This window comes from Malaya genurostris, chromosome 1, assembly GCF_030247185.1.
Source record: "Malaya genurostris strain Urasoe2022 chromosome 1, Malgen_1.1, whole genome shotgun sequence".
NCBI lineage: Eukaryota > Metazoa > Arthropoda > Insecta > Diptera > Culicidae > Malaya > Malaya genurostris.
Genome location: NC_080570.1, coordinates 13,833,247 through 13,853,601, shown reverse-complemented (window position 1 = coordinate 13,853,601; position 20,355 = coordinate 13,833,247). Strand labels below are relative to the sequence as shown.

The following is a 20,355-nucleotide window of genomic DNA, read 5'->3' as shown; positions in this document are numbered from 1 at the left end:
TGAAAATAACAGCTTATTTTATAATTTATAGAAGTTAATCGTTTGGTTCAAATAATATTTCCGAGTAGATTTCATAATTAATGACGAGTTACCTAAGATGATATTTAAGTAATAAGAGAATATGTTTTAATAAATGCAAAACGTTGTGACTATGTTAGAATTAAATTAGGATAAGAATATTATGTAAAAGTGATGCTACGGCGAAGAAAAACTTATGTAAACTGCCTTAAGAAATAAACGTATTTATGGAAAAAAAAAAAAATAAAAAAAACACGAACAAAAATTGACAACTAAAATTACAGGTTAAATTATTTGGTCGATAGCAAGAACTAACCCATCAAAACTGAAAGGATAATAAACTAGACAGATACGAAATCACTACAGTCTTACTTACGACTTAAAAAATGACATCAAAATTTAATATTTCTAAAGAAACTGTATCTAAGAAACGGTTTATCCAAATGATTAATTGTCTTTAGGTAGGTAATAGTTGGGACCACGTGAAAAAGGTCTTCCAGGAATTTGCAGCAGAAAATTTGGCAAAATCCGGATAGACTTTTTCCGTTTTCGAAGAAACTCGGAACACATTTTTACTATGACAAACCAATTGCGTTGCTCGGATTCAAGGCTGATATTCGAAAAGAAGGGGTGTATTTCTGCATGACAATTTCTTCAAATCGATTAACTCGAAAACTTGTACTGGTAGAAAAATGGTGTCGAAGAAAAAGTTCTACAAAGTCGATTAGGCACTTTAGAAGATTATGCACTGAAAAAAAATCGAAAACTTTTTCAAGATTTTGAAAATTAACCAAAAACGTTGAATTAAAAAACGTCTGTTGATTTTTTTACTGGTATCTTTTTGGCAACACTGGTTTTGACAGATCAATCGTGTCTTGCGTCATTGTAAAACTTGTTCAGTTTTGCCTACCTTGTGATCAAAATTGACCCGCGCACGTAAACCCAATCGATAATTTTTTTGCCCAGGTCGATACAACCCTCTTTGACATTCCTGTAAGTTTGAGCGGGATATGTCAATTAGCATGTGTTTGTCAGCTGTTTGTTTACGACATGATATATTTGTCAGGCTATTTTTACTATGGAAAAAAATTGAACGAGTTTCCTTGAAGTTTTGTTTCAAACGGAATTTCAGCTACGGACTCATTAAAAATGTTGTAGAAGTATTTTGTTGAGTCTACTCCATCGAGAACGCAAGTATTTGAGTGACATAAAGAATTCAGTGAGGGTCATGAGATCGTAGAAAATTTGCCTCAAGCTGCTCGCCCGTTTACTTTTGTTAACGACGATAACATCGAACCACCAGATGCGCCAGATTTGCCCCTCTGTGACTTTTTTTATTTCCAAAACTAAAATATCCTCTCCGGGTAATGCGGCATGACATGATCGAGGACATACAAATTAATTCATTGAAGGAACTGAAGGTCATTATATTGATTGTTCTATCGATTCCAATAAAGATCTCCTAAATTTTATCGTTTTTTTAAAATCAATACCTATTTGAGTTTTTTTAAAATTTTGTAGTTTCATCTGAAACAATTTTTAGCCATTTTCAAAAATTGAAGACAAACAGTAGTTATAACTTGGACTAAAACTATGATCTACAAACTCAAAATACATACTTGCGTGACAAACAATTATCTGCAAGCATTTGTTGGTACTTAAATCACTAGTTTTCCGGTTCGATTGAGAGCCGTCGAGATTCTTTCTTGGCAATAAAACAATCAAAGTACATTCGCACAATTTAGATACCATCCTAGCCTAGCCCAATGATGACGAAACACCGTCCAGGTAAGTGTATTATAACGAAGAACTACCGGTCCCCAGCGACGGCGACGCCAAGACCAAACTTGATTATTATCATGTCCTTGTCGTACGACGCTTCATCCATTCCCACACTGTTTTCCCACCGAACCACATTTATGTCAGAAGAGCGATGAGATGAGCCCTGGTAATTGTCTTTCCTGCGGACTTGGGCCACAGGGGGATGTCACTAAACTGTGATTAACGGAACTTCGGAAAGCGTCGGCGACGCGGCGGCGCTGGCAGCAAAACGCAGGCATCGTACGGCCGTGAGCCGTGACAATTAAAATTATATTTACGAGCCCAAAGTGTGATTATTTTTATTGTTATTATTATGATTATGGTCGTATAGAGTTGAACGTTGGTTCGTTCGGCTTCCACCAAGTGTGAGTTGTGCACGGTTGGAACCATAGTTGGTAAAGTCATTTGGGGGTAGTTAGTGGAATTGGTGCGCCTAATTGAATCACTTTGAAAGATGACGGGTTGGTTTGATGAGGCGAGGGATCAGCTTTCCAATTAACTGCTGGATGCGGATTGCTACTGACCAGCTGAATCAAATGGCCAGATTGAGATTAGTTTAATAAGTTACAGTAGCAGTAATTGTGCAGCACTTGTTGAAGTACTAAGCTAGAATTAATCACGTAAGCCCGTGTCATGGCAATCGCATACCGTAGATGTCAGTTCATCGGTCCATCACAAGAAGAATTAACTAGACTGCTAGTGTTTCATAGCAGTCCAAATTGGATCGCTCAGCAAACGCTTTTTTGTTCTTTTTAAGTTTTATTTCTATTTTTTTCTGAGTGTCGTCAGCCATTGATTTCTCGGGCTTGATTTCGTTGATCACGCGTTTCCACAGAACCATCCAATTAAACGGAGACACATGGTACTTTCAATTGTCTACTTACATCAACGGTGATACCAGACACGGGAAATGTCCTAGCCGGTGGTGATTCCTTCGGAACGTATCGGTAGAATTCTTCGCTCTCGAAGTACCAACGAACCGAGTATAGTGAGGCCTACAGGAAAAAAAAATAAAACAAACATACGAGAATGACAATCGCCTAGGCCTACTACTGTGCTAGTGTTGAATAACAAGAGCGGATAAAAAAATAAGCTTTTACTCACCTTTTCCAGCTCAAATTGACACGACAGAGTGGCCGCATTCCCCATGATGACCGCATCCGGTACAAAGATTTTCAAGTCCTTCAGGCTGAGCACTGGAATCAATAAGAAAAGGCACAATGAAATGCCATCAATTAAAATTATAACTTGAAGTATGCAATGAAATCGATTCCCACTTCCTGGTAAACCCCCGAACCATGCCATTCCCCAGCAGAAAGATTACAAAATTCCCTGCTACAATGTTACTAAACTGAAGCATTGTTCGGAACAACACATTCTGCTTTCCGGAGCGGAAAGAAGGGGAAAAGCACCAGTTTCCACCATATGTTCCGTTCGATTTGAATCAACGACGACTGCAGTATCAACGGTCGGCAGGCCCAGGCTGAATAGTTTCGAATGGAGAATTCGATTGCGACTACCAGAAGCCGATCGAGTTGAGATTTCTTCGAAGGCACCAGCTGCTCGGGGTCTTACAACACTTGCTCCCCATAAATTCATCCCAATCGGCCGAAGCCTACCGGGCGCTTGTTTCGACAACCGAACGAGAGTGGTTCGGAACGGCTGTTGAATTTATGAACCATTTTCGAAGCCTTCGGGATCAAAGCGAGCATAAAATTCCTCGGTATCATTGCATTTAATCTGCAGTAGATTCGATTCACCGCAGGCGACACCAACCCGGTTCGGATCGAGGCCGTAAAGGTCTTTCCCATTTCGTAAAGTTTCACAGTTATTGATTTTGTCATTTGAGTATGGTTCTCTGGGTTCGGTGTTGGACAGTGGCGGGATGGGGAAACTGTTCGCCGGGAAATGCATTTCCCTCGAACCGAAGTCAAGAGCAATATATTTCACCACCTACATTTATAACTTCGGAAAGTCTCAGTATGGAAGCTACCGTCCCAGCGACTGATTTGCCTTTGGAAATTAGCTCACAGAGAATGGCATACCATAAATTGAAGAGCCCCCCGACCACCGTTCGAAGCAAATCCGTCCAGGTATTCATTCAGGCAGTTTCGTCTTTCGCATAAAATGTACAAGGAGTTGGGCTATCTTCCGAGGATTTACATTTATTCCGGAGAGCAACTCGTGATAGCAGCGATCGAAGACACGTCCAGGCAATGGAAGAAGGAGCAGAAGGATTGAAGTTCAATCGAGTAACCGGATTGGTTGATTCGAGTGGTGCGGGGTGCGATAAGACGCAATCCAGTGTCACTTACCGGGGAAAGGCACCGAATCGAATATTGTGGAGTATTGCTTGTGTTGCTGCTAGTCGTTAGAAGTTGATGGAAAATACATAACGATGAAGCTGAAATTGATATATTGCTCCGGGTGTTCGGATGGAAAAAGGTCACACGGTCATTGGACGGGTTTGAATGCCAAAACAAGCTGGATATTGGTTTTGAGGTTAAGCTTCGACAGGTTCTTGACAACGGGAGTGGGTCGTTTATCATACTCCAAGCAGATTGTGTTTATTATTTTTGACCAGATGCCGATCACACTGTGCAACAAAATTTCGAATCATCGAACTAAGCCGCTTTAAAACCTTCTTCCCCTGAAAATGTAATACCGTTTTCGTTTTAGAACCTACACTCGGGCAACTCTGACTCCGAGTAAAACGAACACGTGGTACGCGCCCTAAACAACTCATATAAAAATGAAAAAAAATAACAAACTTGCATGGATGCGTGGTGCGACCCGAAAAAATTTTCAGAGCGAAACTATGCGATTGGAGTCCGATCTAGAGCGACCCCAGATTGCTAAAACAAACTCATCAAAAGTTGTTTTGGCGACTCTGGGTCAGCTCTCGGGCTGCTCTGATCAATAAACAGAAACCGGTATAAGCATCCAGTAATAACCTTCAAGGTTTCGAAGAAAAGTTGTGATGTTTTCATCATTTTATCAAACAGCTTCTTATTTCAGAGACAAAAATAGATAAAAGACAGAAGCCTAAAGACAGATGACGGAAACAAGAAAACAGAAGCATCAGAAGTCAAAATCCAGAGGTCAGTTACCAAAAATCAAAAACCAGATGTCGGAAGACATAAATCAGATGTCAGAAGACATTCATCATAAGCCATATGGCGAGAAGACAAATATCCACAAAAGACAGAAACACAAGTGTGAAGTCAGAAAACTGAAACAACATGTCGGAAGCCAATAAACGAAAAACGGAAGCCACAAGTCAGAAAACAAAAGCCAGAGGACAGAAATCAGAAGCGAGAAACCGAAAACCAATAAACAGATATCAGAAGACACAAACCTAAAACCTACAGACAGAATCCACAAGGCGAAATTCAGAAGTCAAAAACCCGAGGCCAAAAACCAGAAGGCGAAAGCTAATCGACATAAATCAGAAGATCAGAAGCAAGAAGTCAGAAGCCAAAACCCAAAAGCCAAAGTCAATATAAAAAACTAGAAGACAAAAACAAGATGCCGGAAGCCAATACCCGAAAATCAGAAACCACAAGTCAGAAGGTAGTAATAATCAGGCAGAAACTGAAAACCAAACGACACAAATCGGAAATCTAAAGCGAGAAGAGTGATTTCAGAAGCCAAAATTCAGAAATCAAACGCTTTGAGTTAAGACGAAAGAATTTGGAGTTTAGAGAACACAGCTCAGAAAACTGAGTTCTGATAACAGAGTTCAGATAACAGAGTTCAGAGAACAGAGTTCAGAGAACAGAGTTCAGAGAACAGAGTTCAGAGAACAGAGTTCAGAGAACAGAGTTCAGAGAACAGAGTTCAGAGAACAGAGTTCAGAAAACTGAGTTTAGATAACAGAGTTCAGAGAACAGAGTTCAGAGACCAGAGTTCAGAGAACAGAGTTCAGAGAACAGAGTTCAGAGAACAGAGTTCAGAGAACAGAGTTCAGAGAACAGAGTTCAGAGAACAGAGTTCAGAGAACAGAGTTCCGAGAACAGAGTAAAGAGTAGAGTAAAGAGTAAGAAGTAAATAGTAAAGAGTAAAGAGTAAAGAGTAAAGAGTAAAGAGTAAAGAGTAAAGAGTAAAGAGTAAAGAGTAAAGAGTAAAGAGTAAAGAGTAAAGAGTAAAGAGTAAAGAGTAAAGAGTAAAGAGTAAAGAGTAAAGAGTAAAGAGTAAAGAGTAAAGAGTAAAGAGTAAAGAGTAAAGAGTAAAGAGTAAAGAGTAAAGAGTAAAGAGTAAAGAGTAAAGAGTAAAGAGTAAAGAGTAAAGAGTAAAGAGTAAAGAGTAAAGAGTAAAGAGTAAAGAGTAAAGAGTAAAGAGTAAAGAGTAAAGAGTAAAGAGTAAAGAGTAAAGAGTAAAGAGTAAAGAGTAAAGAGTAAAGAGTAAAGAGTAAAGAGTAAAGAGTAAAGAGTAAAGAGTAAAGAGTAAAGAGTAAAGAGTAAAGAGTAAAGAGTAAAGAGTAAAGAGTAAAGAGTAAAGAGTAAAGAGTAAAGAGTAAAGAGTAAAGAGTAAAGAGTAAAGAGTAAAGAGTAAAGAGTAAAGAGTAAAGAGTAAAGAGTAAAGAGTAAAGAGTAAAGAGTAAAGAGTAAAGAGTAAAGAGTAAAGAGTAAAGAGTAAAGAGTAAAGAGTAAAGAGTAAAGAGTAAAGAGTAAAGAGTAAAGAGTAAAGAGTAAAGAGTAAAGAGTAAAGAGTAAAGAGTAAAGAGTAAAGAGTAAAGAGTAAAGAGTAAAGAGTAAAGAGTAAAGAGTAAAGAGTAAAGAGTAAAGAGTAAAGAGTAAAGAGTAAAGAGTAAAGAGTAAAGAGTAAAGAGTAAAGAGTAAAGAGTAAAGAGTAAAGAGTAAAGAGTAAAGAGTAAAGAGTAAAGAGTAAAGAGTAAAGAGTAAAGAGTAAAGAGTAAAGAGTAAAGAGTAAAGAGTAAAGAGTAAAGAGTAAAGAGTAAAGAGTAAAGAGTAAAGAGTAAAGAGTAAAGAGTAAAGAGTAAAGAGTAAAGAGTAAAGAGTAAAGAGTAAAGAGTAAAGAGTAAAGAGTAAAGAGTAAAGAGTAAAGAGTAAAGAGTAAAGAGTAAAGAGTAAAGAGTAAAGAGTAAAGAGTAAAGAGTAAAGAGTAAAGAGTAAAGAGTAAAGAGTAAAGAGTAAAGAGTAAAGAGTAAAGAGTAAAGAGTAAAGAGTAAAGAGTAAAGAGTAAAGAGTAAAGAGTAAAGAGTAAAGAGTAAAGAGTAAAGAGTAAAGAGTAAAGAGTAAAGAGTAAAGAGTAAAGAGTAAAGAGTAAAGAGTAAAGAGTAAAGAGTAAAGAGTAAAGAGTAAAGAGTAAAGAGTAAAGAGTAAAGAGTAAAGAGTAAAGAGTAAAGAGTAAAGAGTAAAGAGTAAAGAGTAAAGAGTAAAGAGTAAAGAGTAAAGAGTAAAGAGTAAAGAGTAAAGAGTAAAGAGTAAAGAGTAAAGAGTAAAGAGTAAAGAGTAAAGAGTAAAGAGTAAAGAGTAAAGAGTAAAGAGTAAAGAGTAAAGAGTAAAGAGTAAAGAGTAAAGAGTAAAGAGTAAAGAGTAAAGAGTAAAGAGTAAAGAGTAAAGAGTAAAGAGTAAAGAGTAAAGAGTAAAGAGTAAAGAGTAAAGAGTAAAGAGTAAAGAGTAAAGAGTAAAGAGTAAAGAGTAAAGAGTAAAGAGTAAAGAGTAAAGAGTAAAGAGTAAAGAGTAAAGAGTAAAGAGTAAAGAGTAAAGAGTAAAGAGTAAAGAGTAAAGAGTAAAGAGTAAAGAGTAAAGAGTAAAGAGTAAAGAGTAAAGAGTAAAGAGTAAAGAGTAAAGAGTAAAGAGTAAAGAGTAAAGAGTAAAGAGTAAAGAGTAAAGAGTAAAGAGTAAAGAGTAAAGAGTAAAGAGTAAAGAGTAAAGAGTAAAGAGTAAAGAGTAAAGAGTAAAGAGTAAAGAGTAAAGAGTAAAGAGTAAAGAGTAAAGAGTAAAGAGTAAAGAGTAAAGAGTAAAGAGTAAAGAGTAAAGAGTAAAGAGTAAAGAGTAAAGAGTAAAGAGTAAAGAGTAAAGAGTAAAGAGTAAAGAGTAAAGAGTAAAGAGTAAAGAGTAAAGAGTAAAGAGTAAAGAGTAAAGAGTAAAGAGTAAAGAGTAAAGAGTAAAGAGTAAAGAGTAAAGAGTAAAGAGTAAAGAGTAAAGAGTAAAGAGTAAAGAGTAAAGAGTAAAGAGTAAAGAGTAAAGAGTAAAGAGTAAAGAGTAAAGAGTAAAGAGTAAAGAGTAAAGAGTAAAGAGTAAAGAGTAAAGAGTAAAGAGTAAAGAGTAAAGAGTAAAGAGTAAAGAGTAAAGAGTAAAGAGTAAAGAGTAAAGAGTAAAGAGTAAAGAGTAAAGAGTAAAGAGTAAAGAGTAAAGAGTAAAGAGTAAAGAGTAAAGAGTAAAGAGTAAAGAGTAAAGAGTAAAGAGTAAAGAGTAAAGAGTAAAGAGTAAAGAGTAAAGAGTAAAGAGTAAAGAGTAAAGAGTAAAGAGTAAAGAGTAAAGAGTAAAGAGTAAAGAGTAAAGAGTAAAGAGTAAAGAGTAAAGAGTAAAGAGTAAAGAGTAAAGAGTAAAGAGTAAAGAGTAAAGAGTAAAGAGTAAAGAGTAAAGAGTAAAGAGTAAAGAGTAAAGAGTAAAGAGTAAAGAGTAAAGAGTAAAGAGTAAAGAGTAAAGAGTAAAGAGTAAAGAGTAAAGAGTAAAGAGTAAAGAGTAAAGAGTAAAGAGTAAAGAGTAAAGAGTAAAGAGTAAAGAGTAAAGAGTAAAGAGTAAAGAGTAAAGAGTAAAGAGTAAAGAGTAAAGAGTAAAGAGTAAAGAGTAAAGAGTAAAGAGTAAAGAGTAAAGAGTAAAGAGTAAAGAGTAAAGAGTAAAGAGTAAAGAGTAAAGAGTAAAGAGTAAAGAGTAAAGAGTAAAGAGTAAAGAGTAAAGAGTAAAGAGTAAAGAGTAAAGAGTAAAGAGTAAAGAGTAAAGAGTAAAGAGTAAAGAGTAAAGAGTAAAGAGTAAAGAGTAAAGAGTAAAGAGTAAAGAGTAAAGAGTAAAGAGTAAAGAGTAAAGAGTAAAGAGTAAAGAGTAAAGAGTAAAGAGTAAAGAGTAAAGAGTAAAGAGTAAAGAGTAAAGAGTAAAGAGTAAAGAGTAAAGAGTAAAGAGTAAAGAGTAAAGAGTAAAGAGTAAAGAGTAAAGAGTAAAGAGTAAAGAGTAAAGAGTAAAGAGTAAAGAGTAAAGAGTAAAGAGTAAAGAGTAAAGAGTAAAGAGTAAAGAGTAAAGAGTAAAGAGTAAAGAGTAAAGAGTAAAGAGTAAAGAGTAAAGAGTAAAGAGTAAAGAGTAAAGAGTAAAGAGTAAAGAGTAAAGAGTAAAGAGTAAAGAGTAAAGAGTAAAGAGTAAAGAGTAAAGAGTAAAGAGTAAAGAGTAAAGAGTAAAGAGTAAAGAGTAAGAAGTAAATAGTAAAGAGTAAAGAGTAAAGAGTAAAGAGTAAAGAGTAAAGAGTAAAGAGTAAAGAGTAAAGAGTAAAGAGTAAAGAGTAAAGAGTAAAGAGTAAAGAGTAAAGAGTAAAGAGTAAAGAGTAAAGAGTAAAGAGTAAAGAGTAAAGAGTAAAGAGTAAAGAGTAAAGAGTAAAGAGTAAAGAGTAAAGAGTAAAGAGTAAAGAGTAAAGAGTAAAGAGTAAAGAGTAAAGAGTAAAGAGTAAAGAGTAAAGAGTAAAGAGTAAAGAGTAAAGAGTAAAGAGTAAAGAGTAAAGAGTAAAGAGTAAAGAGTAAAGAGTAAAGAGTAAAGAGTAAAGAGTAAAGAGTAAAGAGTAAAGAGTAAAGAGTAAAGAGTAAAGAGTAAAGAGTAAAGAGTAAAGAGTAAAGAGTAAAGAGTAAAGAGTAAAGAGTAAAGAGTAAAGAGTAAAGAGTAAAGAGTAAAGAGTAAAGAGTAAAGAGTAAAGAGTAAAGAGTAAAGAGTAAAGAGTAAAGAGTAAAGAGTAAAGAGTAAAGAGTAAAGAGTAAAGAGTAAAGAGTAAAGAGTAAAGAGTAAAGAGTAAAGAGTAAAGAGTAAAGAGTAAAGAGTAAAGAGTAAAGAGTAAAGAGTAAAGAGTAAAGAGTAAAGAGTAAAGAGTAAAGAGTAAAGAGTAAAGAGTAAAGAGTAAAGAGTAAAGAGTAAAGAGTAAAGAGTAAAGAGTAAAGAGTAAAGAGTAAAGAGTAAAGAGTAAAGAGTAAAGAGTAAAGAGTAAAGAGTAAAGAGTAAAGAGTAAAGAGTAAAGAGTAAAGAGTAAAGAGTAAAGAGTAAAGAGTAAAGAGTAAAGAGTAAAGAGTAAAGAGTAAAGAGTAAAGAGTAAAGAGTAAAGAGTAAAGAGTAAAGAGTAAAGAGTAAAGAGTAAAGAGTAAAGAGTAAAGAGTAAAGAGTAAAGAGTAAAGAGTAAAGAGTAAAGAGTAAAGAGTAAAGAGTAAAGAGTAAAGAGTAAAGAGTAAAGAGTAAAGAGTAAAGAGTAAAGAGTAAAGAGTAAAGAGTAAAGAGTAAAGAGTAAAGAGTAAAGAGTAAAGAGTAAAGAGTAAAGAGTAAAGAGTAAAGAGTAAAGAGTAAAGAGTAAAGAGTAAAGAGTAAAGAGTAAAGAGTAAAGAGTAAAGAGTAAAGAGTAAAGAGTAAAGAGTAAAGAGTAAAGAGTAAAGAGTAAAGAGTAAAGAGTAAAGAGTAAAGAGTAAAGAGTAATGAGTAAAGAGTAAAGAGTAAAGAGTAAAGAGTAAAGAGTAAAGAGTAAAGAGTAAAGAGTAAAGAGTAAAGAGTAGAGTAAAAAGAAAAGAGTAGAGTAAAAGTGGGTAAAATGTGTTTGAGTTTTATGAATTTTTCTTGGACTAACTTGGACATTTCATATTTCAAAACAAGATCTTCATCCTGCGATCAGAAATTTAAAGAAATATTCAATTCAGGATTCCACCAACAAGAACCGGGTGTAATAATGTTTTATAGAAAAACACGTGCATCCATCTGGACTGTATGTTAGTAGGACAATTTTGCCTGAAACACTTAAGTGTATGGAATTATTTCTTAGAATTCATCAACCGCAAATGATTGCTCAGGTTATATCCATCTCAATTGACTCAGATAATCTGGAATAATCTGAGGAAAAAAACGATGAACAAAGATAACACCGGTCATCATCCAGCAGAAGGAAGAAATAAGAATCCTTTCTGCAGCTGCCCCTTAATTGAATCGATTGGCATAGATTGAACGAAGTGACAAAGTTATGGAAGAGTAGATACTGGTTGGTAACAATTTACAATGTACAATCATCGTTCTCTACTTTCTCTGGCCAACAACATCCTACGCAAGGAAACAGGTTATTATAACGCTCGACGGAACGGAACCTCCTCAGATCTTGGCTGAGAATGTCCATCCGGTCGTCATGATGATGATTGCCATCACCGGGCCAAGATTGATTGCAGGGTCGAGAGGATAGAAATTCCGCCCTCCGGCTTCGTCGATTTTGCTTGCTTCAAACTTGCCGCAAATGATTGTGATCCGGTAATGGCCGAAGTTCTTCCTTTGGAAATTTACTAGAACAGGCTTCAAACAACTGTCAACGCTGCGGACTGCAAGTGTTGGTAAAACCGTTGTCAAACACGTGTTTTCAACTCTTTCGGTAGGTGAATAACTCAGTTCGGAAAATAGACAGACACACGATTCACTTACTCAAACTTCCGCTCTGTCAATAAAAATATAGCAGCAGAAATTCAATTTTCATACCAGCGGGAGAAAAGTTTTTCCCAAAACAGCAATATCAAATACCGTTCAAATTGCGTCAAAATGAGAAGTTTTAATCTCGGGATCTCCAGTCGCGTGGTCTGGCGGTCGTCTCATGTGTGAGAACAGAAGTCGAAAGTTTCGGCAGTATAAGTTAAACAAGAAATATTCAACCCGAAACAGAAAAAAGGCTTACTAGGCTCCCTGTATCAACCTCGCAAAAAAAGACAAAAAAAAACGATGGAAAGGGGTCGAGACGAATAGGAAAATAAAAATTGCAAAAGTTTTCCTTCGCCGCCGGAAGCAATAGAAGAGTGAAAGCCTCGGCTGAATATTTATATATATTAATGTTCTGTGTCCCTTCCCAGTCCCCACCGGCAACGGATTCCGTGAGTCTCAGCCCTGCTGCTAATTTCGAGTTGTGCGATTTTTTCTTTTCTTTTCATTGCCTAACTTCCTCCGCGAGTTTTTATGTTTGCGATACTCGGTTGGTTTTGTTATCTGTCCTTCCCTGCCTCTGCTGCCCCGGGTGATGTTTGCGAGCATGATTCTTTTCGTATTTAATCTACTTAGAAAAGTTGCCTTTGTTGAGAAGTTGTTCACATACAGCAGAAGCAGCAGCAGGACAAAAGAAATGGATGGGTCCAAGGAAAAGGAAATCCTTCTCTAAAATGATACTTTGAGAATGTTTCCGGCAGTAGATAATTTTGCGTGAAGTGTATCACTTCCTTATGTGAAACAGACACTACAAAAAAACGGTGACAAGTCAGTTTTGATATGTCAGGAGATAGCTTAGTGAAGCAGAAATGATTTGAGATATGCAAATCTGCTTTCGCAAAATAAAAAACGACAAGAAAAGTCTTGGTTTTACATCTGGATGAAAATTTCTTGGCTAGGGTAACGACTCACTGCTTCCAAACATTCTCAAAACTAAAAACTGTAAGCCCAATAATTAAAACCAAGAACTAAAACACATAAAATAATAAACTCAAGACTCAAAATGAAAAACTTTAGACTCAAACCTAAAACTCAAATTCTAGAACTCTAAAATTCTAGAACTCAAGACTCAAAACTCGAAATAGCAACTTGAATTTTTGAATTTCAAAAGTTAAGACTTCAAAACTCAGAACCACAAAATTAAAAACTCAAGACTAGAGACATATTAAAAACCCGAAATTCAAAACGTAGACTATACAACCCTACCATTCGCTGTTACCTCTGGAGTTCCTCAAAGAAGTCACCTTGGACCGTTTATAATTTTACTTTATCCTAACGATCTAAATTTTTCGAAACTATCGTTCGCCGATGACTTCAAATTATTTCATGTCATCAAATTCACAGCTGACCCAGAGTTCCTACAAGGGCAGTTGAATAATTTTACTAAATGGTGTAATATCAACCAAATTTGATTTGCGTCGGCTTCCTTGGAAAAAACCCTTGGAACCTTCCAAGTTACCTCGCCAGATGCAAACTGATTATGTTCTTGATATCTGTCTGTCGCGAAGTCAGCCAGGCTACTTTTGTGGCAGATCTTCTCCAATCAAGAATAAACTGCTTCGAGTTCTTACAGCTTTTACAAATAGATATCCATCGCCGTAACCTTAGAAACTATTATTTTCTTGGGGTCTCCTATGCTAGAACTAATTATTGGTAAAACGAGCCTTTTGCCAGCATGTGCCGAATATTCAACCACTGTTCCAATTCATTCGACTTTAATCTAACACGAAACGTTATCAAAAGATTGTTCCTAGGGTTACTATTTAATTAGTTTAAGTTACTATACTTAAGTGAAATGTATCATTTGGATGATTGTAATCCGTTGATGCAAAAGATAAGGAGGTTTTATGCCCGTTGAAGAGCAAATAAACAAATAAACGTTAGACTCAAAACTCAATATTCAAAAGTCATGATTGAAATTACAATACTGAACTGCAAATTTAAAACTCAACTAAAACCTCGGAAATCTAAAAACGGAATCCGTAACTAGATATTTAAAATTAAAAATTGAAAACTCAACGCTTAACTCTCAACTCTTTACTCTTTGATTCCTATACATAAAAACTTAGTTAGAAAGATAGACAGTCGGAAAGTTGAGAAGTTGGAAAGTTGGAAAGTTAGAGAACTAGAAAGTTAGAAAGTTAGAAGTTTAGAATTTTAGAATGTTAGAAAGTATGAAAATTTGAAAGCTGAAAGTTAGAAAAATTAAAAGTAAAATAGTAAGAGAGTAAATAAGTCAGAAAGTAAAGAAGTAAAAAAGTAAAAAAGTAAGAAAGTAAGAAAGTAAGAAAGAAGGAAAGTAAGAAAGTAAGAAAGTAAGAAAGTAAGAAAGTAAGAAAGTAAGAAAGTAAGAAAGTAAGAAAGTAAGAAAGTAAGAAAGTAAGAAAGTAAGAAAGTAAGAAAGTAAGAAAGTAAGAAAGTAAGAAAGTAAGAAAGTAAGAAAGTAAGAAAGTAAGAAAGTAAGAAAGTAAGAAAGTAAGAAAGTAAGAAAGTAAGAAAGTAAGAAAGTAAGAAAGTAAGAAAGTGAGAAAGTAAGAAAGTAGGAAAGTAGGAAAGTAAGAAAGTAAGAAAGTAAGAAAGTAAGAAAGTAAGAAAGTAAGAAAGTAAGAAAGTAAGAAAGTAAGAAAGTAAGAAAGTAAGAAAGTAAGAAAGTAAGAAAGTAAGAAAGTAAGAAAGTAAGAAAGTAAGAAAGTAAGAAAGTAAGAAAGTAAGAAAGTAAGAAAGTAAGAAAGTAAGAAAGTAAGAAAGTAAGAAAGTAAGAAAGTAAGAAAGTAAGAAAGTAAGAAAGTAAGAAAGTAAGAAAGTAAGAAAGTAAGAAAGTAAGAAAGTAAGAAAGTAAGAAAGTAAGAAAGTAAGAAAGTAAGAAAGTAAGAAAGTAAGAAAGTAAGAAAGTAAGAAAGTAAGAAAGTAAGAAAGTAAGAAAGTAAGAAAGTAAGAAAGTAAGAAAGTAAGAAAGTAAGAAAGTAAGAAAGTAAGAAAGTAAGAAAGTAAGAAAGTAAGAAAGTAAGAAAGTAAGAAAGTAAGAAAGTAAGAAAGTAAGAAAGTAAGAAAGTAAGAAAGTAAGAAAGTAAGAAAGTAAGAAAGTAAGAAAGTAAGAAAGTAAGAAAGTAAGAAAGTAAGAAAGTAAGAAAGTAAGAAAGTAAGAAAGTAAGAAAGTAAGAAAGTAAGAAAGTAAGAAAGTAAGAAAGTAAGAAAGTAAGAAAGTAAGAAAGTAAGAAAGTAAGAAAGTACGAAAGTAAGAAAGTAAGAAAGTAAGAAAGTAAGAAAGTAAGAAAGTAAGAAAGTAAGAAAGTAAGAAAGTAAGAAAGTAAGAAAGTAAGAAAGTAAGAAAGTAAGAAAGTAAGAAAGTAAGAAAGTAAGAAAGTAAGAAAGTAAGAAAGTAAGAAAGTAAGAAAGTAAGAAAGTAAGAAAGTAAGAAAGTAAGAAAGTAAGAAAGTAAGAAAGTAAGAAAGTAAGAAAGTAAGAAAGTAAGAAAGTAAGAAAGTAAGAAAGTAAGAAAGTAAGAAAGTAAGAAAGTAAGAAAGTAAGAAAGTAAGAAAGTAAGAAAGTAAGAAAGTAAGAAAGTAAGAAAGTAAGAAAGTAAGAAAGTAAGAAAGTAAGAAAGTAAGAAAGTAAGAAAGTAAGAAAGTAAGAAAGTAAGAAAGTAAGAAAGTAAGAAAGTAAGAAAGTAAGAAAGTAAGAAAGTAAGAAAGTAAGAAAGTAAGAAAGTAAGAAAGTAAGAAAGTAAGAAAGTAAGAAAGTAAGAAAGTAAGAAAGTAAGAAAGTAAGAAAGTAAGAAAGTAAGAAAGTAAGAAAGTAAGAAAGTAAGAAAGTAAGAAAGTAAGAAAGTAAGAAAGTAAGAAAGTAAGAAAGTAAGAAAGTAAGAAAGTAAGAAAGTAAGAAAGTAAGAAAGTAAGAAAGTAAGAAAGTACGAAAGTAAGAAAGTAAGAAAGTAAGAAAGTAAGAAAGTAAGAAAGTAAGAAAGTAAGAAAGTAAGAAAGTAAGAAGATAAGAAATAAGTTCGAAGTATCAAAATTTCAATACTTTAACGATTCAATGTCTCAAAGTTGCAATGTTTAATGGCTGGAAAGATTTCAAAGTATTTGAAGTTTTACAGTATCAAGCTATGAAGCTCCAAAGTATCACAGTATTTTAAAGTTTCAAAGTTTCAAAGTCTCAAAAATGCAATGTTTAAAAATTGAAAAATTTTACCATTCTCGAAGTTTCAAAGCATCGATTTACTCGAGCTTTCAACTCTTCAGTATTTTAAAATTCAAATTCTCAAAGTTGCAATGTTTCAAATTGCTAAGATTCAAAGTTTCTAGATTCCGGAGTCACAAGATTCGCAAGAAGTTTTGAAGCAAAGTGTCCAAGTACGTAACTTCTGACACTTCAAACACCCAAAGTTCTGTATTTCACAAGTGCTAAAATTCGTATAACCTAAAGTCCGAATTCCATACAGACAAAGTATCAAATTTCCAAAGCTGGAGGTTTTTCACGTGTTTTTTTTTCGTGCGGTTTTTTGACACGACTTTTTCTACGCGGATTTCCGAAGTTACGTGACTTTTATGACGCGAATTTTCAAATTCATTTAAGTTTACTTTTTGTTTTGTCTTAGAAATGCATAAAACGTCGAGCCTCTAAGTCGATTTTTTTCAAACCGTTCTTTCTGAGATTACACCAGATGATATCGACGTTTCATGCATTTCTAAGACATTTAGCATCTAAAAAAATTCTTTTATTGTGCAGATTCTTTTTTCCATGCGGATTTCTGAAGCTACGCGCGGTTCTTTTTACACGGATTTCCGAAGTAAAGCAATTTTTTTGCGCGGTGTTTTTGTACGCGGTACGTATCCCCCGCATTAAAAGAGACATTAGAGTAGTTCTTAAAGTGTGAAGATCTAAACTGCCAAAGTTGATTAACTCCAGCGATTTTTAGTACCAAATCTACAATGTTTAGACCAAAGGGACGAAGATTTTGCAGTACTATTTCTAAAAAATTACAAAGTTTCGAGATATCGAAAGGTTTAAACAATACCAATGTTTTCAAGCATCGTCATTCCAAGGTTCCAACACTCCAAAAAATGCTAAAGTTTCAGTTCTTTCAACTTTCGAAAAACACTGTCTGCCATATAGCTAGTCCATCCGTATTCGAGTACAGAACCATTGCATGGTCATTCTACTGACACTAAAAATCTTTCCAGCTTCGGGTTCGAACATACGACAACTGACTTGAAAGACCATTAAACATCATGCACGCAAGAATCATTTCACGTGAGTTAATCATTGGAGTTTAGTTAAGTTTGTTCCGCTGATTTGAAAAAGTGGAGAGACACAGAAAAGGTTGAAGACCAATAAATGCATCGAATTGAGAGTTCTTGTTTTTGTTCAATTTCATAGAATTGAACAGACTATTGGATGATTTAATGATGAAAATAGTTTCGCACGATAACACATTTTTGGTGAGCTGTTCATGTTTTTTTTTTCGATGACAGAAGAGTTCGCAGAATAATAAAACCAAACGAAACCGCTTCTGAAGACCTAATCAAGCAAATCGAGTTCAGTGACTTTCAACTTTCAACAAAACCAGAATGTTTTAGTATTTTAGAACAGCAAATACTCGCCTGGTGGCCGCTAATCTCCACCGAAACAAAAAATACCTCTTCCTAACTTATGTTTCCACGCGCCAAATCTTCCGAACAGAGAAAGAGGTCAGAGTTCTCGTTGCATCTCGTGAGACATTATTTCCAAAAAACAAATTACAAACACAATGAAACCACGCTAAAAACCAGCGATAGCAGCTTCGTCCTCCCCGGCCTGAGCACCCTACTTTTTGCCTTTGCCTTCTGAAACCATCTGCTCCATCGTCCCCTTGGAAAGTTCTTTTGCAAACCAGCTGATAGTGTTTATTATGAAACATTAAGCATTATCTCGTCCAGGCGAAATAGACACTTTGGCTTCAGTAGTGTCCCCCTTCCTCTCTCTCTCTATAGTAGCTGCCGCAGATGTTGCAGGGGCAGGGCGTGAGACGTCGGCGTCGTCTTGGTAGCTGACAAAATTAGAACCAAGGGTAATGATGGCCATTCTCCGCTATTTGCTCGCTACTGAGTCGTCTTCAGCAGATCTTGCCACTGCTCGTAAACATCGTTTTCACGCCGGTCAGGGCGCGAGAAGACAAGCGGCGGAGGCGGCGACGGCGACGGGTGGAGTAATTTCCTTTCGAGAAAACCGGACGCAGTGACACCAAGGACGGCACAACAACGACGACGACGACGACGGCGAGGGTAGTGTAAGGACGAAAAAAAAACCGAATCACCAGACAAAGCTCGTCAGCACAGACGGCTTGGGGACCGACCGATGGACCGCAGCTTGGTTGTTCATTGAAATAAATGAAATATATTATTTGCCCCCGGGCAGAACGGTAAATTTCATTTGGAATCGGATATTAATCATCCTGGAAATGTGTCACACCAGGACGGACGGACGAACGGTTGGATAGACTAACGAAGAAACGAACGACGAATCGCACACCGAACGGGAAAATGGTTTCGGTTGAAAGAATCCGGGCGCTGGGTGGCAGCAGTGAGTGGCTTCCGGATACTCCATTCACTCGTCATGGTTTACCAAAATCAAAAAAGAAAAAAAAAGAAGCAAATGCAATTTCTCACTCACCGTAACTCAAATGGTTTACTCCGATCCGAAGCCAAAGGAAGACGGAATAAATTTTCGGAAACACCTTGGTGGAAAACATTGACGTTATTGCAGGTTCGGCTCGGTTTTCAGCGTCTTGCTGGAAGTTAATCTGAAGGGGTTTGTGAAAGGTAGAGGTAGGCAAAGTCCTCCAGACAGCTGAGTATTAGTCACTTTCTTTTTTCTTCATTGAAATAGATCGAACTTTTTTTTACCGTGGTATTTCTTGCAAACAAAACTTCCCAATTGAAAACTTTATTAATCGTTATAATTTACAAAAAAAATACACGATTCATCAGAGAAGAAATATAATAATGATTTCCTTACTTAACGGAAAGACGACGACCCATCAGACTCTTCCAATGGAATCGTGTAATTTGTGATTCTGAATAAGAAGCCATGCGACCTCATATTTTCAGTTGTTACTACATGAAATGGGAAGTCCCGTGCCTAACAATGATAAAGTCGATTTTTTACCGTGAAAACTTTTTTGATCTTCAGTATAATCTCCATCTAGAGCGATTGACAATTGACCCATCAACCCTCCAATATTTTGATGCCCTTTGAAAAAAAAAGTTTCAAAATAGGCTTCCGTTTTTGCAATGACCTCGGCCATTCGACGAAAATTTCTTTCCCTGGAGAAACCTTTTCAAATTTGTTAATAGATAATATTCATTCAGGGGTTGACTAAGACGAAACGTAAAGAAAAGATAATAGTCGTTGGGGGCCAAGTCTGGAAAATACGGGGGATGGGTGGACCAATCCGTACTGCAAATCACTCAATTTCATCGTTGCTTTTACGCGTGAATGGCCATCTAGAGGCTCATTCTCAACAAAAATACACACGGTTTGAAACTATTCACGTATTTTCTGTGCGAGGCCCGGAAATGTTCCATTTCAGTATTTCGCCTTCCGTTGCCACATTTTCAAAAAGATTTAATTCGCGCTTCATCAACACAGCAGGATGTATTCATGGAAAGTCACATCTTTTAGTTCGGAATGATAGAAGAAATGTTTAAGTATTTGATAGGATAGAAAAAATTCACCAAACCAATCGAGATAATCAGATATGCGAGTATGTGTAGTATATGTTATTGGGTAGCCGCTGAGGATGACCGAACACCTTAGTAGGTCGAAACGTCCGGTTAAATGCACCGATTAGTTATTATTTTCACCGAAAAAAAAAATCGATGACCGTCCATATCGGAAGCGGAAATAATAAGTGAAACGAGACTTGTGGAGAGTGAAACTTGACGAGTGACTAGTGAAACGATGAAAATGCAGCGGAAAATAAATGAACAATGAAAACCTAAAACTGAATAGTGAAACGTAAATAAGCGACAAAAACTAAAACAATTGAAAGCTAACTCAAAAAGTGATTCGAGAAACATGAAAAGTTAAGACTGTAGATTGAATTGGCATGTAATGAAAAATGCAAGACATTAATTATAAAGGAAAACGAAACGAAAAATTTTGAATGGAAAAAAGAACACAAAAAGTACATGAAATTGAAATGTGAAAAAGAGAAAGAAAATATAGGAATAGTAAGAAGAAGAAACTGAAAACTTCAAATATGTAGAATATAAAGTAAATTGCGGAAAGTTCAAAATGAAACGAGAAAAATGAACAATGGAGAATAAAAATTGAAAAGGTGAAACATACAGCGCACAAAAAAAAACGAAACACTGCAAACTAACTAAATAACTTAACTTAACATGGAATGAGTAGCCAAAAGTCATGGAAGAAACAGTAGTATATGTTAAAGGAGAATGAATGTAATGCAAAGTAGTATGAATTTGATCAGTATCTAACGAGAAAAACAGATTGGGAAAATGACAAGCGAATACAACTATGTAATGAAAGCCGCGAAAATGTTACCTCAGAGATGGGACGCGAGCCCGCGACTAGCTCCTAACCGAGGAAATTGTTCTACCAATTAAACTACACTGCATATGAAACCACATGAAGAGATATTCTAACTGACTAGAAGAACCAAGCATGCTTCGTTTTACTTGGCCGCCACGGCATTCAATTATAGTCATCTATCCATATGAAAACACATTCAACAGAGAATGTACACACAACGCGTCACAAGTCTATCTGTTCGCTTTCTGCTTTGTTGTCGGACACTGAT

At 35.2% G+C, this 20,355-nt stretch overlaps 1 protein-coding gene across 2 annotated transcripts in view; it reads right to left on the bottom strand.

The window, feature by feature from the left end:
- Positions 1 to 20,355, bottom strand: part of LOC131432954 (uncharacterized) — a 385,697-nt gene that overhangs the window by 18,581 nt on the left and 346,761 nt on the right. For both annotated transcript variants that reach the window (XM_058599613.1, XM_058599620.1), the window contains 2 exons: positions 2,944 to 3,035; positions 2,724 to 2,834 (listed from right to left, as the gene is read on the bottom strand). In XM_058599613.1, the coding sequence (XP_058455596.1) occupies positions 2,724 to 2,834; positions 2,944 to 3,035 (203 nt within the window). The remainder of the gene's footprint in view (positions 1 to 2,723; positions 2,835 to 2,943; positions 3,036 to 20,355) is intronic.